A 17,050-nucleotide genomic window follows, 5' to 3' on the forward strand; every position below is an offset into this window, starting at 1 on the left:
CTAGAGATCAGTGTAATTGCCTGAATCTTACATCACTTTTTGTCAACACCCTGTTATCATGGCAGTTTGTTGTTTTTTGTTTTATCCCTGCATAATAGTGGCACAAGCAAAGCAGAAACAGTTTAGCATCTTTCTGTATTTGTAGCTTGGCAGCCATCCCTTGTGGATGCTGAAAAAAGTAATGGGATCCATCCTTATTCATTTCCTGTGAGCTAATTTGATCAATAAGTGTTTAACTAAAGTGATAAAACAGCTCCTATTTGAGCCACATAAAGAGATTCATATTCATTTGCTTGTACGTATCACTGGTGTCACTGAACATTTGTTGCATGGCAAGGTCGTCTTCTGTGGGAACTTATTGAATCATAGCAGCAGCTCTAAAAATAAAATAAAAGGAAATGTAAAAGAAGAGGGACTAATATGATGTGTGAATTTCAAAATAGAAGCTTTATTTTATACCCGTGTGGGATATTTTCACATTAGGGTCTAGTCGGGCAACTCTAGCCGCCACATTAGTGATGATTTGTGTCTTTCTAGTATCTCTGTCCACTGTTTGACTAACGTGAGCTCCCATGTTATCAGCATCATCCCAGACCCACGCAGAACAAACACACAAAGACACAGCAAATCCCTAGACAGCCTTGGGCAAAGGACCCTGTCCCCCTGACCCACTCCACATGGCCAGCTGAGTGTCCCACATTGCCTGCCCACTTCACAGCATATGGAAGCAAAGTGCTGCCAATGCTGCAAATGGTGGTTTAGATCCATCTGAGCCCAACTGTCACACGGTGGCACCTGGGGCGTGAGTCTTCTCGAACTAAACTCTGCTACAATCAGGCCACGGGCGCTTTGAAGAAAAACTGCTGCAATATAAGATGTCTTCTCCCTCCAGCCAGCTTGATAAGTATTTCATCTCTTCCAATCTCTAAAACCATTTGAGCAGACATCTATAAAATGAAAAAAAAAAACTTGAAATGATAACACTGAATTGCGTGTAAATTCTGGTGTATTGTTGATATATACTTCCAAGTCTCATAAAGGGGCTAAATTGGATTTTGAAATTATTACTGCATATGTGTTTTGACAAAGCGCTCTTTTTTTCTCTCCCTCATGCAAATAAATGAACAGCGGCCGCTGCCTCTAATGCCCCTTCTCTTCCTGCCACAGGGCAGACATTAGTGTCACACTCTCTTCAATAGAGGTCTGTCATAAAAGACACATCAATAACCAGAGACGTCTCAATGTTCTCCATTATTATTATTCTTTAATGCTACCACAGAAACGATTTAATGCCTTGCACATTTTTCTCCTTCCTGCCATTGCTGATCTGCAGAGTTTCATTAGCATACAAAGCCCTGTTTTAGTTGTGGGGGGTTTGTGGTAGATAGCAGCCAGCCAGTTAGCTCATCTTTACTAACCCCCTTTGTGTGTGTTTCTTGCTGCCAGAGCTAAAGATGATGGTTTTGTGGCACATTGGGGAGGCTCTGTCACATTAATCCTTCCCACACACCGCTGTAAACCCAGCAGTGCATAATTCTACTGCAGGGTTGCTCAGATGGCCCCAGATACCATAAGCATGAGGTTTGAAGACAAACAGCATCTGGCAAGAGGAATAAAAAAAAAAAAGAAGTTGGGCAAAGGTAAAAAGTCGTTCAGGCATCTGTGCTTACTCAGCTGAGTTTGTGCGTATGTGAGCGGAGATGTAGCAAGAATATAAACTCTGCTTAGATGGACGGTTTTATTTTTGGGGGGAAAAAATCATTCCATGCCTTTCATAACAGGACTCACATGGCATGTTCTTGTATTCCATCTGGGAAATGGTTCTTGCTTTTTTTTATGTCACGTCTGTCATGTGTTTTGGGGGGGGGGGGGGGGGGGTCTGCAGTGCAAACTTGCTGCCAGGCTTGGCCTGAAAAATGCATCTCTGTGCAGAGAGCTTTTGCCTTCAGCAGCATGATTGCTGTCTGCCCCGTCTTTCCAAGTATCTTCAGCATCTTTAAACCCCTCCAGCTTTCTGCTACTTATAAAGCATCTGGAATTTTAGCGGGAGACAGGTGCTGCAGACAGACAGTCAACAAGTTTTTCACTTTCCCCTCATAACTTCTTTTACGTTGTTGTAACAGAAGCTAGACTTCATGTACGCACACAGATTATGAGGTATCACACAGTACGCCCTGTAAAATGCTAACACACATTGAATTAATCGCAAATTAGTGTGCATCATTATCTTACACTTTCTGTCTACTCAATAAGCCTCATGCTCATCCCTCTTGGGATGTTACTTTTTTACGTAACTAATGTTTTAACTTAACACTTTTTCTCCCCAGACAAACGCATGGTGACCTAGGGTTACAGGAGCAAATTGGTGTCACTTTAATTTGCCCGTATAGCGCCTCTGGTATCACACTACTCTGAACCTAAAATGTCAGTGTGGACCAGGTGCTAGTATGGCAAGAGGAGTGTGTGTGTGCGTTGTGTCGTGAAGGTGGACATTGTAGATAATGGTTGAATGGGAATAAAAAATGTTATTCATTATAATGTGTTACATAGCTCAGAGGAAGAAGCTACTGTATATGAGGTGTATAATGACATTTAGCGCTCGTGCAGAACACTGGGAATATATCTAATTACCAAGCAAATCACCAAGGAGGCTATTGGGGGGAGGGGTTAAAAAGCTTAGGTAAATGCAGCAAAACACAGAGGTCAGTGAAACTCAGAATGCTCGGTTGTGTGCAGTGCAAATGCTGAATGTTTATGTCACCGCTGTACTTCTCGGATACGAAGAATACGGAGAGCATCAACTCACACAAAAGGTTCCCTTTGGCTAATGTAGATGTTTGCTTTAATAACTTGGAGTAAGCAGATTCCCAGAGGGTACTGCATCTGCAAGATGAGCGCTCCCATCACCCTGCCGTTCACACTGGCAAACAAACACCCAGACATGGAATAATCTACTGTCCCGCATCTTTATGGCCGATCTTATCGCAACAGCGTAAATGTCTTTGACTTTGAAGGCGTGAGGTGAGGGTGCAGGGCCAGAATGCACGTGCGTCTGTGCTGTGTGCAGGCGTGCGTGTACGGAGTAGGGATGGGGTTAGTGGTGGAGGGAGATGGGGGATGGTGGAGTGGTATTTGGTATTTGCAGGATATCTGATAGGCCAGCGTGCCTTTGGATTAGAGATGGCTCCGTTATGGTAGCTGCATAATTAGAACAACCGTGTTGAAGGTGCTGCAAAATGGTCTGATTTTACAATATTGCACCCCCACCCCCCTTCAGAAATTATAAAAATGTGATGAAAGAAAGGATAATAACAATAATAAACACCTCCATGAACAGAGAGCCTTAGCTTCTGCAAATTAATGAGCCCTTATCGCTGTGTAATTTTCATGTACAGTATGTTTAGTTTTCGTTCACTATTCTAATAATGAAGGAAATCACCACTGCCTCTCTGGCTCGCTAAACATTTTACTTGACTGAGATTTGTAGTTCTGCAGAAATGAGAAAACATTTTGTCTCTTCCAGAGTGAACGGTTGTCATTCTTACCATAAAATAAAACAAGTTGTCTAATTGAGCCACATAGCTCAGTGTCATCCCGATGCCAGAACCAGTCAGGAATTGCTCAGCTAAACAGTGAGTGGCAGCCCACGTGGGTGCGTGTGCACGTGGGACACACTTGGAGAATGTGTGTGTGTGTGTGTGTGTGTGTGTGTGTGTGTGTGCACATACCTCTGTGGGTGGTTGACTGGCTGTAAGACAAGGGATCCTGGCTGTGCTGGAATGCACCATGGCAAGGTCTGCTGGCCTGTTGTGCTCCAGGTAATTGCTGACATTTCTTCATTTGTGCACCTAATTGCTGATTTACACTGCTTCTAATAGCATGTGAAGTCAGATCCAGATGGCGTAATGGGCGAGGGGGAGTCTAGCCAAAGGTGTCCAAATGGTTCACTATCCCTCCCTGTCTTTTTCCCCCCATTCTCTTTCCCTTTCTGTCTATTCCACTCTTCTGTGCCTGCCTGACATCTTCGCTGCATCCTTTATTTATGCACTCTTTCATCAGTACGGCGTTCTCCTGGCAAAATGCCTAGTCAAATTGTCACTTAAGATCAGAGATGAGTTTATCTCTCCCTCACTCACTTGTTTTTCTTCCTTGCTGTCTTCCCATCTTCCCAATCCCTTCATGGGATGACTTGTGCAGTCCCTGCATGGAGAGGCTAACAAACGGTTTAGAGATCAGTTGACTGGAAAGAATGGAAAGCAGGCTGGCAGAAAGCGAGACAGTGGCTCAGCTTAAACTGACACTGAGCAAAATCACATTGTACTCCATCGCTGCGTTTTCCCAATGCATTTAGCGAAGATTATGATTTTTTTGCGCCAAGATGTTTTGTTTATCATTAGGGGAAACAAAACAAAAGGAAGTGATTATTTCCCAACATGATAAAGTTGCAGCAAGACCGCCTGCTACCGTCTTCCCATATTTTTCATATTTATGAGGTGGAGAAAAGGAGATGGAGGAAGTGTTCAACCATTTATTACAGCATAGGGGCCGAGTCATTTCCTAGAAATGAACACACACTGGGGTGTGATATATGGGATCCCCTCTTGCATGTAACGGCAATTTAAGTGTCCTTTATGATTTCATCAAAATCCCCTGTCCTTGTGTGGTGCAACTAAACACATTAAGGCAGAATGACGGATGGCCTCTGTGCGTTTAAGAAACACGGGTGGAGGATACAAAATGTATCGGGGATGGAAGGTTTTCTAATTAATTATAATGAAAGAAATTTGCCCCGCTGCATATTGTTCAGGTCCACTGGATGAGAACTGCCATGACTGCATCCATGTGCATGTGTGTCTGTGTGTGTGATGGCTCAAGTGCCCCACTGTGGCATGCCAGTGTTGGACTACATGATGCTGACTTTAATGGCTGCCTTAATGAAAAGCCCAGACCCTAATTAAGCCCTCTCCACATTGGTGGGGACATGCTAGATTTAGTTTTCCTCTCTCTCTCTCTGTTCCCTTGAGACCTGTTCTATCACTTCCTGTAGGACATGTTGCCTTGACATCTAAAAGCTTCCTTCTAATGGGTAAATTGTGTCTGGCAACTATGTTTGTCTGTGCCAACATATGCTCGAGCAGTGGAACTTTGATAACATAAAAATCTACTGTCAGCTCCTTTATTTTTCTTGAGGCACATAAGCTCTGAACCAGTACACATCGCAGAATTTCTGATCATCGGGGACCTTTACTAATGGAGACTTTCATTGACAAGAAAAATCTTTGGGTTGGTATTTTCTAATTATCTGGTGTAACTGGCTCAGATATGCCTTCTTTGTAAAAAGAAAAAAATGTCCCCAGTAGGCTGGGGGATCTTGTTTTTTGCGACTCTTTAGAAGGTGTGCGTCGCTGATTCATGGGTGCCACTGTTTGATAAGGGTAATGACTTTCCTAAACACTCATCATCGCCAGTATGGAACGCGTGTCGAGTGAGCTGACCGGAATGTTCTTGAGCAAAGTGACACAGAGCGGTGACGGACAAAGTGACTTCTTGGAGACGTTAGAGGTGTGGGAGATGTGCGAACCCAGCAGTGATGGATAGAGCCGCAGACCCAGCTTAGTCATCCTTCCAGTCGTCCTCAGAGACCCACTGGAAAATATTTGTTGCCCGTGTGCTCGTATACACAGCACACCTATAGCGTCAAAGCAAGAACACCTTAATTAAAGTTTTCCAGTACCCAGCTTGTGTAAATCTTCAGCACATATAAAATAGTGTAATAAACAGCTTTTTCTTTGTGAGCAATTGGCAGCTGTGACCTTTAGCTGTGTTCCACCGCCAAGCAAATGCTTGATAAAAATCGGTTCACATATCTAAATGGTCCTGTTTCTTCCTTTCTACCCTCTTTTTCATTTGACTTGCTTTAATCATGTTTCCCTGCTAGCTGTCACAAGTAAATAACGAGTAGACTGAAGATGTCTTTGATTTGCAAGGCCTTAGCTGGGTCACAGCTCAATTGGCACAGACAAGGAAAAAATCAGCCCGTTTGCTGAGGGCTCATTAGGAGCCTTGCCGCGTGAAGCCAGGGTCACTGGATGATATAGAGTCTTTTTATTGAAAACCCCTTGATCCTCAAGATCACGGAAATATGCTCCGCCATGATGGCAAGAGAGAGGGGAACAATTTCTCCAGATGACAAATTATATGTTTTGGGCTCGGAGGAAAAAAGAGAGAGAAAGCGTGAATACAGACAGACAGAAGAAAGAGAAAGAGAAAGAGGGAGAGGACCTGATCTATACCTATGTGACTCCGAAGCCTGCAGATGAAAAGTTGCATCATGTCAGACCCGGTTTTGATGCATGCTGCCCGGAGATGAGACAGCTGGCAGATATACTGCGGGTAAGAAGGCTATTCGATCAACATTTCTGCAGGGTTATCAGCATCAATTTTTAATAGTCTTCCATTAGAAAAAAAAGGAAATAAATCATTTCTATTTCTTTGAGCCAACTGTGAGAATAAATGTAAACAGCCATTAGCATCTGTCCTTCGCTCTAGATAAAATTGGTAAAACAACCATCTGCTTGAGCTCAGTTTTAGACTGTAGATGCTATTCTGTGCTATATTTGATATTTCATAGTAAATACATTGATTAAGTTTGGGTGTTTGCTTCCATAATCAATAGCTTCCATCAGTAACTTTAACATTATTTTGGAACTTTTCAATCTGTTGTAGTCCACATGACAACTCAAATAGTTTCTGCTTGAAGAAAAGAAGGGTTTTTTGTGTGTGTGCGTGCATGCATGCGCAACTAAAGCGCAAACTAACAGGATTAATACTTATCAATTAGTACATCTGCAACAGGCTTAATGGTGGTAACATTTGGTATATCATTAGGCATATCATCCAACAGCTGGGTAATAAATCCTGCTGTGCTGACCCAAAACACGCACATATTCACAGAAAAAGTTGCCGTTTTTCCTTTTTTCTCAGTTGCTTTTAGTATTCCACATTACTACTGCGTGTGCTTCGATAGTCAAGAGTATGGGGTTTCTTTTTTCTAAAACATTTTCTGAGATTAGGAGGTATTTTTCAGTTGGAGTGGAACTTAGTTGGCGTTGACTTCTATAACTAATTCTTCCTTTAAGGAGGTTTTCAGTGGCCTCAGCCCCCATTATTCTTGCACATCTCATTCCTCTGATACTTCTCCCTGCTTGTTCTCCCACGTGACGATATCATTACTGCGGAGATGCCGTGATACCAGCAATAATTATTCATAAAAAATACGAACCTGCAAATTAATGGGGAGACATTATGCATACTGGTCTCGCGTGGTAATGCATTTGAGGGTATTTTTAACACAGGGTAACGCCGGCGCACAGGTTATCACCTGCAGCCCGTTATTCATATTCAGCACTATTTGAGCCAAGGTTAAACGTGGGTATTAAAGAACGGCAGCCGTAATGGTGTCACTACAGGGATGCATGTTAATGCACTCTGCTTATGTCCTTTATTTCCATCAGAACAGTCGATATTTGGTTTATTATTCCCTTCTGTTACTTATGAGAACATTGGCAGAAACCTTTTTGCTATTTAGTGTCAAACTGTCCCATGCTAAAGCTAAAACTAAACATTAATGGTTTGGGCAACTATGTATGTGAACAGCCATTAATCTTTAGTAATGGATATGAATTTTTTTCTATTGTATTATACTACATATTTATGGTTTTACAGTCCAAGGTTGTCCACGGGTCTGTTCTTTTAATTGGGAACAGTTATGGCACTTGTTATCAACCTCTGCAGAATTAGCCGTGGTTATTCAGTCCCCTCTGGGGCTGCATACAGTATGGCAGCAGCGGTAAGAAACTGTGAAAACTAAGGTCCAGATAGAGAGAAGGATAGAAATGGACACCCAGGGAGCTAGACAGAGCCAGAGGAAGCTCGGGACAGAAGGCTCAGGTTGTGACATGTTAATTGCTCCTCTGCAGCCAGGTGCAGCAGAGAGTTGGCATCTTGTAAGGTCTAAAACTGCCTGGGAGTAGTTGTTTCTCTATTTTTCATTCACACCTGACAGGTAGCACTGACACTCACTGTGCGCACACGCTTACTGCCTGCAAAAGCATAACAGAATCAGATGTTTATCATCCCAAAGGGCATCACGTCACACTGCCAGTCCAACTCACTCCAGCTGATTGCAAACAAACTCACTGACATGTGCTTCTACAGTACTTGGATCCAAACCTCTCCATGCAACTGTCCGTTTATAGCTCCTTTTGAATTGCAGGGAAGGTATTTTCGGTGGTGTGTGTAGGATTAATACAAGCAGATTTTTCCCTCTCAAAAAGAAGGTTTTGCTCCCACACGATGATATTGTTTTTTCACTGTTTCATAAATTTAAGTGTGGGGGAATTCTTATATGTTTGCTGATTTTTTTTTTTAAAGCTTCATGTTTCAAATGATTATGGCACAGTACAAGCCTCTGTAAGTAAGGCATTGACACACAGTTCTGCAGGGCAACAGGAGTAAATGGCGTAAATGGCGGCGCGGCAGTAGCACGCAGCGGCCACTCCGGAGCCAAAACTGGTGCTGCATTGTTTATTGTTTACGTTTCTGTGTGTAGCGTGCTTATTTTGCACTATGTATGGATAACGTCGCAACTGGTGTCGGTGTTCGTGCATACAACAGCCAGACACTTTTCAACCTAAATAACCTAGTTGACGACATCCAGGAGGGGCTGCGGGAAACGCTGCGTGAACTCGGCTTGCTCCGCGAACCAGGCCTCGAAGCCTCGGCGTTGCCTGATGCTGGCGGACGGAGGTGGAGACATCGGAAGCGTTGCGCGAGGAAGCGGAAGCGCGGCAAGCGGGCGGGAGTCTGTGCTAGGCTAAAAACAAACCCTAGCCGGCCGGCTCTACCGTCCATCATCTTATCCAACGTCTGCTCCCTGGATAACAAACTGGATTACATCCGACTCCAGCAGGCCACACAGCGTGAGATTAGAGACTGCTGTGTCTTTGTTTTCACGGAAACATGGCTCAGCGAAAGAGTACCGGACGCCGCTATTCAGCTAAACGGGCTGGCCTCGTTTCGCGCCGACAGAAATGCAGCTCTGTGCGGTAAGACTCGCGGTGGCGGCTTGTGTGTTTACATCAACGAGAAATGGTGCAAGAACTCTGTGCTAGTCTCTAGTTATTGCTCATCGCTGGTGGAGTTTGTGACTGTTAGATGCAGACCTTTTTACTTACCACGGGAATTCACCACTGTTTTCATTATCGGAGTGTACATTCCACCTAGCGCTAATGCTAAGGAAGCGCTATGGGAATTGTATACAAAGATCAGTGAACTGCAAAATACACACCCGGATGGACTGTTTATTGTTGCTGGGGACTTCAACCATGCAAATCTCAAGTCAGTGCTTCCTAGATTCCATCAGTATGTGGACTTTGCAACGAGGGGAGAAAACACGCTAGATCTTGTTTACACAAACATCCCCGGCGCATATCGGGCAGAGCCCCGCCCCCACCTCGGCTACTCAGACCACATCTCTGTTATGCTAATTCCAGCATACAGACCACTCGTCAGGCGATCAAAACCGGTTCTGAAGCAGGTGAAAACCTGGCCAGCAGGAGCCATCTCTGCTCTTCAGGACTGTTTTGAGAGCACTGACTGGAACATGTTTAGAGAGGCTGCAACTTACGGCGACTTCACTGACTTGGAGGAGTACACATCATCAGTGTCCAGCTATATCAACAAGTGCACCGATGACGTCACTGTCTCCAAGATCATCATCTCACGACCCAACCAGAAACCGTGGATTACTGCGGAAGTGCGTGCACTTCTAAGGACCCGAGACTCTGCCTTCAAAGAGGGAGATAAGGTGGCGCTTAGAAGAGCGAGGGCTGAACTTTCTCGGGCCATCAGAGAGGCGAAGCGCGCACACGCCCAGAGAATCCACAACCACTTCAAGGACAGCGGCGACACACGACGCATGTGGCAGGGCTTACAAGTCATCGCTAACTACAGGACGACACCACCTGCCTGTGACAGTGACGGCTCCCTCCCAGATGTGCTTAACAACTTCTATGCTCGGTTCGACAGGCAGAACGACGTGGCGGCGAGGAAGACCACCCCTCCTCCGAACGACCAGGTCCTGTGTCTCACTACAGCTGAGGTGAGGAAAACTCTACGCAGAGTCAATCCACGTAAAGCTGCTGGACCAGACAACATCCCAGGCAGAGTGCTCAGAGAATGTGCTGATCAGCTGGCAAATGTTCTCACCGACATCTTCAACATCTCTCTGAGCAGTGCCGTTGTCCCCACGTGCTTCAAGGCCACCACCATCGTCCCCGTGCCCAAGAAGTCTTCTGTGTCCTGTCTCAATGACTACCGCCCTATCGCACTTACACCCACCATCATGAAGTGCTTCGAACGGCTCGTCATGAGACACATCAAGACCCTGCTGCCCCCCTCACTGGACCCAATGCAATTTGCATACCGCCATAACCGCTCAACGGACGACGCCATCTCCACTGCACTCCATCTTGCCCTGACACACTTGGACAAGAAGGACTCACACGTCCGAATGCTGTACATAGATTTCAGCTCAGCATTTAACACGATCATCCCCCAACAACTGATCGGAAAGCTGAGCCTGTTAGGCCTGAACACCTCCCTCTGCAACTGGATCCTGGACTTTCTGACCGGAAGGCCTCAGTCAGTACGGATCGGGAACTGCACCTCCAGCACCACCACACTGAGCACTGGGGCCCCACAAGGCTGTGTGCTCAGTCCTCTGCTGTTCACACTGCTGACTCATGACTGTGTAGCAACACACAGTTCAAATCACATCATTAAATTCGCTGATGACACGACCGTGGTGGGTCTCATTAGCAAGAACGACGAGTCAGCGTACAGAGAGGAAGTGCAGAGACTAACGGACTGGTGTAAGGACAACAACCTGTCTCTGAATGTTGACAAGACAAAAGAGATGGTTGTTGACTTTAGGAGGACACGAGGCGACCACTCACCGCTGAGCATCAACGGCTCCTCTGTGGAGATCGTTGACAGCACCAAATTCCTGGGCGTACACCTGGAGAAGGACCTCGGCTGGTCCCTCAACACCAGCTCCCTGCACAAGAAAGCCCAACAGCGTCTCTTCTTTCTGAGAAGACTGAGAAAGGCCCGACTTCCACCACCGATCCTGACCACCTTCTATAGAGGAACTATTGAGAGCATCCTGAGCGGCTGCATCACTGTCTGGTTTGGGAGCTGTGCCATATCAGACCGCAAGACCCTACAGCGGATAGTGGGAACAGCAGAGAAGATCATCGGGGTCTCTCTACCCTCTATTGAGGACATCTACACCACACGCTGCATTCGCAAAGCCACCAGCATTGTGGCTGATCGGACACACCCCTCTCACACACTCTTTACACTCCTGCCATCTGGAAAAAGGTACCGAAGCATTCGGGCACGCACATCCAGACTGTGCAACAGCTTTTTTCCACAAGCCATCCGTCTCCTCAGCAAAAAGGGACTGACTGATAAACACACACACAAACACATACACTAACATTATCACTCAGCTTAACTCAAATACCTCAAAACATTGAGACTGGACTGACTAACCAACACAAGCGCAAACACACTGACCTACACCACCAAACCATCGCACACACCAACCTGTAAATGCTCTTTTGCACAATATTTACTAGATATATTATATATATATATATATTTTTTGCACTAACTTGTCTTGTAGCACCTTGGTTCCTGGAGGAACGTTGTTTCGCCTCACTATGTATTTTTAAATTGTATATGGTTGAAGTGACAATAAAGTTGAACTTGAACTTGAACTTGAACTTGACTTGAGAGAAGTCACACAGAGAGGACTAGCTTACTAAAGGTCAGACTGTCACTATGTGGCAGCCATTCTAATCTCGCTTAACCCGAACTTTAATAGTGCAACATGATCTCCATTAGTGACTACAGAAAGCGACACTCCATTTGTATAGGCGGTCATCTCTGTGTTTTTCTGAGATCATATATGATTGGGTGCACATCTCATACTGCATCTATGCCTTGTAGAATTTTTCTAGCTTGCGACTGGCTTCTTGCCTAACAGTGGCACAAAAGCTCCGACTACCTAGGCAACGGGAGCCAAGGGGTAAGAGCCGAGGGTAGCTCCTCTTGTGCTGGAGTCATAGAGGCAGTTTGGTGACCGGGCAAAAAGCAAGAGCAGAAGAGCCTATAAGTGGCCCGGTAAAACCTGCAGAAGACCGTGACCACCGCTTGTTAAGAGGGTATCTAATTGGTTTACAACCCATGTCATCACCACTTACAGTAGTTTAAGATACGCCTCCATAACCCAGTAGTCGTGGGCACTAAATGGAGAGATGGAGAGGACCTTACTCTGAATCATGAACAGGTTTAAATGGGAGCTCGTTTGATATAATGACTTATAGCTGGTCTCTGGAGAGAACTCTATGGTAGATGGCCCAGTTTTTATGACTGCTTTTAATGCTTGGCATTCTGGCTGTAACAGTCTACATTCCCAATGAGCTCTCATTAAGTGGAGGCAGTTCAGCATGTTTCCCCACTCTAAAACCCATTCTGGTCATCCAGTTTTGTTTTGTTTTTTTCTCCCACTCTTTCTACCAGCTTATGAGTAACTCTTCCATTTGGAACAGCATAATTATAAACTATTTATCTGTAAATATTTGGTAAATTATAGTGCATTGTTGGCTATATCACACTTATAATAAGTAGATAATAAGTAGGTAACAGCTAGAATAATTTCCACAGTGACCCATCAGCTCAACTAAGTATCGTGTAGTTGCGACTGTTTTAGGTAATGAGATAATAACTCAGATTTAATTACATAGTTGCTAGGAAATTTGGCAGCCTCATAGGAACACCTCCTCTGTAACTCACTGATTCATGTTATGATAGTAGTTATCCAAAGTTTATATTGGTAATCAACACTGTACAATGGAAGCCAAAACTTTTTTAATTCTATATCATCCACAAATTAAGAAAGAGCAAATATACCATAGTGTAAGGGTGTTTCTCTGTGCTTACAGTGTGGTAGATCTTCTCCCTGAGCTATAATTTCACTACATACCACTGCAGTTTGGATTTATGGGTAATAGAGGAGGATTTTTTAAGAGACTGGCTACCTACCTCTTCTGTGCAGAATTTATTTAGGCCCATCTGAGTTCTTATAAACCTAAACCAGTCAGGTAATACTGAGGTTTTGCATGTTATTTTAGCTGTGCTTTACTACTGTTGTATAGCTTATTAAAACTTAAAATACATTGATCTGGTAAATCCTTTGTAAATACTTGACTGTTTGAGAGAAACAGTCTGAGTGCTGCATCTTTTCCTACTAGAGCTAAATGTGAGTAAGAGTCACTGGCAGTAACCTGCCTCTTTCCTCTGGTGTTAATGAGACATAAAGTGTGAAAGGAACTATTCAGTCACTCACTTCATCATTGATTGTGGAGCCAGTCTGACTAATTTGGTGAAGTGACACATACAAAAAAAGGGACTTAATCATTTCTGGCCTACACTAAACAGATTGACTACCTCTGTAAAGTCCTTGTCGCACACAGAATCATTAGTCAAATCAAATCAACACCCAGCTAAAAGTTAAAAGCGTGGAAGAGGCAGTGTTTATTCTTTTTTTTTAAAAGCTACACTTCTTAACGCCTTTAACTGTGCAGAAGGATGAAAACTGGCAAGTGTTAAAGCGGGCATCAAATTAGAAGAACGAGAAAGAGCAAAAGACAGACACAATGCTGGGTGGGGGGGTTGCAGGTAGTGATGGGAGGAACGTGGGGGTTCAAAGCTCTCCTACCACTGGGAGCAGAATTATGCCTCCAGGCAATGCTGTTGGCAAGAAAGTTCAAGAGGTGTGGAAAAAAAATGGGGGGTGGGGGGGTGTAGTTTTTAAAAAAAAAAAAAGCTTTCTTGAGACTTCACAGTCTAGTAACCAGGATGCTGAGTTGGATGTGGCAAAGTGCCCCAGGGGAGGCCAGGAGCGCTAAGAGACAGTAACCCGAGATGAGAGGTACCGAGCTTCAGTATCAAACCATTCCTGTGATACAGTGGAGACTACGCTTTCTGGTCACTTGATTTCTCTGTAACAGTGCGAAGGAGCAGTTCTCTTGGCCGGGCTTGCTGTTTGTGGTTAAAATGAGGAGAGAGAGTTTAAAGTTTTTCGGTGTTGTTTTGTACTTCTTCAGTAGAAATGCTTTTTCAGTTGCTGCCCTTGGTAACCATGGTTTGGTTTATGTATTAGAGAACATTTATAGCATGTGTTAAAGCCAGATGGTTTATATAATATTTAGAGGTGCTAAGTAGAGGTACATAATTTGTTCAGCTGAGTGGTTCTTGCTCTATTGTCTGCAATATTCAGTAACCAGAGTGTTTTGTGAAATCTGGGAACTGGGAATCTATAGTCTAATATAAAGTGGTGCTTGAACATTTGTGAGCCAGTTCGATTTTTATGACCTCAAATGTTTTCAGATTGTCACACAAGCAGTAAAAGTAGATAGAGTGAACCCAATTAAACCAATAGGGAAAAAATAATAAACTTGCTCACTTATTTAAAAGTAACAGCAATAACTACAACAGCCAGAGTTCTTTTGGTCCATATGGAAACTTTCAAATATCTGAAAGAAAACCCCTTCAGAAAATCCAGTAAAGGTTAGAGTCTGTTGCTATGACGAAGGGTCTGTTGAAATAAATGGGAGTACAGAGTTTTAACTTCCGTTTAAGTGTTTTCATCATCAGCCCTTTAAAGACGTTGAATTGCTTATAATGTTACAATAAAAGTGAAAGTAAAAGAAACTGTTTCCGATGTTTTTTTTCCGCCACAGTTTCCGGTAAACCTCTTTTTCTCTCATCGCCATCACATTTATATTGCTGCCTTAAGTCTCCTAAATTGTTGGACTACTGCATTCTGCACAGCTGTGCAATTTTATGGCATTTGCTAATGTACTGTAAATGACATGAAATACGACTAACTTAGTTTTCTGCCAGCTCTGGCTTTTATATCATTTTTTATACCATTTTGAATTCCCATTTATTTATTTGAAGGCAGATGTGATTTTATGTCCTCACCATAGCTGTAAAGTGCTACTTTGAAATGCAAATTAAGCTTTGATTGAGGGATTTTCATGAAAATGGCGTTGTGTACAAAGTGGCAGTGTGAAAGCAAGTCCAAAGGGAGACGTTTTGTGGTCCCATTTGGGGCTTTGTGACGAAACGGTTGGTTAGGGGACGCTGTAGGACACGAAGTTGAGGCCCCAGTGTGATGAAAGACCTTGCGAACGGTCTTCGTCTTGTCTTCTCACTGCAAATCACCCCTCCTGTAAAAGTGAAATTCCAGTTCAAAACACCCAACAGCTTTCCAGCCACTTTAAAAATGATGCGTCCAGCATGCTGGAAATGAGATTTTTTTGTCCATTTAAGGGCAGATTTCAAAGAAAGGCTTTGGGAATCCAAATGAAATTACAGGATAGAGTGTCTGCTTAATGCCTTATATGCACTTAAAGGTAGAGTGTATACTTGAAAGGTAATGGCTTTCTGCAGTTAAGTATTATGGTGGCTCCCACACTGAAATGGATCTCTTTACTCGTGTCTTGACAGAGTTCTCCTAGTGAAGGTGTGGCATAATGTAGTTCCTACTCAGGTCTCTTATCTCGTGTCAGTGTTATCCTGCACACCTTGATAAAGCTTCCTTTCCTCCCTTGTCTTGTAACAACATTCCACTCTGTCTGACAGGTACTGTAGCTAGCTGGATCCTGCCTCTCATCTCTCTGTCTCTCACTACACACAACACACACAAAAGGCAAGGCTTTTTTCACTTTTCCCCAATTTTTTATTTTTTGCTTTTCCTTCCCATTAACGTAGCACACAGTGCTGCAGTATCAGAAATACGTTTGGTTTAACTGATCCCACTCATCCCAATCGCCCTCTTTAATGGTTAGAGCTGCTGACACCATACATTCTGCTAACAAGATCGGAATTAAGTTGTACACTGTGCAATGGAAAAACTGAGTACGCCAAACAAGCCGGCAGTAGTTGTCCATTCGAAAATCAAACCCACCGAGTTGTTTTCAAATTTGCACAAGGTAGGCACGATGGATAAGAGGGAATATGGATGTTACGAAACATCGGATCCCTCCTTTTCAAACACCTCCTCCTGAAAGTGACACAACAGATCAGCATTCCTCACTTGAACTCTTACCTCACTAAGCTTTGTTATGTGGCGTTGGGGCATTAATGACATGCAGCCTGCTTTGTTAAATAAGTGTCTAAATGTGGTATATCTGTTTTTTTAAGCCATAGCCTTTCACTGCCTGCAGTATAAAGACAGACATCCTGCAACTCAGCATTTACCTAAATTAAGATAAAAAAAGATATTGAAAACGTACGACAACCTAATGATAATTAGCATTTATGGGGAAATCATAAACACACAAATTCTGCTATAATAGAATCTCATTTCCATGTACTATAATAATATGATTACAGCTCACTTTAGAACAGACAAGGCAGGGATCATTATTGTAACATTTCCAAGCATTTATGGTAAAGGTAGAATGCCTGTGCTGCCTGTAATGGCCATGGCTGAGCCACTGACGCTGTGATTTAACCTGGCACTTTGGCGGCGGCGAGCCGCTCCTCCAAATCAAGGCTAAGTGGTGGATTCATCAGTGCCCTGTCGAGATGAAACACTCGCCCGGCGGTGACACAGAGATGAGGCCCTGATTGGGACAAATACGTCTCCCTCTGGTGTCAGCTCTCATTCACCGGTCTGAGCGCAGGCTGAAAGAAAGACAAATGTTTTGATTAGGAGTCTCTTTCAATGTCACAGCAGCCAGGGAAGAAGAATGAGATGAGGCTGTCTCCAAGGGAAGCAAATAGTTGAAGACGATGAGAGGAAAATGGATGTCTCCACTGTCTAGAGGGTGTCGAATGGGGATTCTGAGTCAGAGAAAGCTCAGTAAAATTGCCTCTTTTAATGTGACTGCATATTTTTTTCAGAATA

General features: G+C 43.8%; 1 protein-coding gene across 8 annotated transcripts in view; it reads left to right on the forward strand.

Moving 5' to 3' along the window:
* Window positions 1-17,050, forward strand: part of kirrel3b (kirre like nephrin family adhesion molecule 3b) — a 169,706-nt gene that overhangs the window by 73,566 nt on the left and 79,090 nt on the right. Inside the window, exon 1 of one of the 8 annotated variants that reach the window (XM_082503702.1) lies at window positions 6,311-6,393. The exons of the other annotated variants lie outside the window; for them this stretch is intronic. Within the exon in view, the coding sequence (XP_082359828.1) occupies window positions 6,354-6,393 (40 nt within the window). The 5' untranslated portion in view covers window positions 6,311-6,353. Of the gene's footprint in view, window positions 1-6,310; window positions 6,394-17,050 lie in introns of those variants that run through there. 8 annotated transcript variants of the gene reach the window in all.

This window comes from Aulonocara stuartgranti, assembly GCF_965226115.1.
Source record: "Aulonocara stuartgranti genome assembly, chromosome: 14".
Lineage (NCBI taxonomy): Eukaryota > Metazoa > Chordata > Actinopteri > Cichliformes > Cichlidae > Aulonocara > Aulonocara stuartgranti.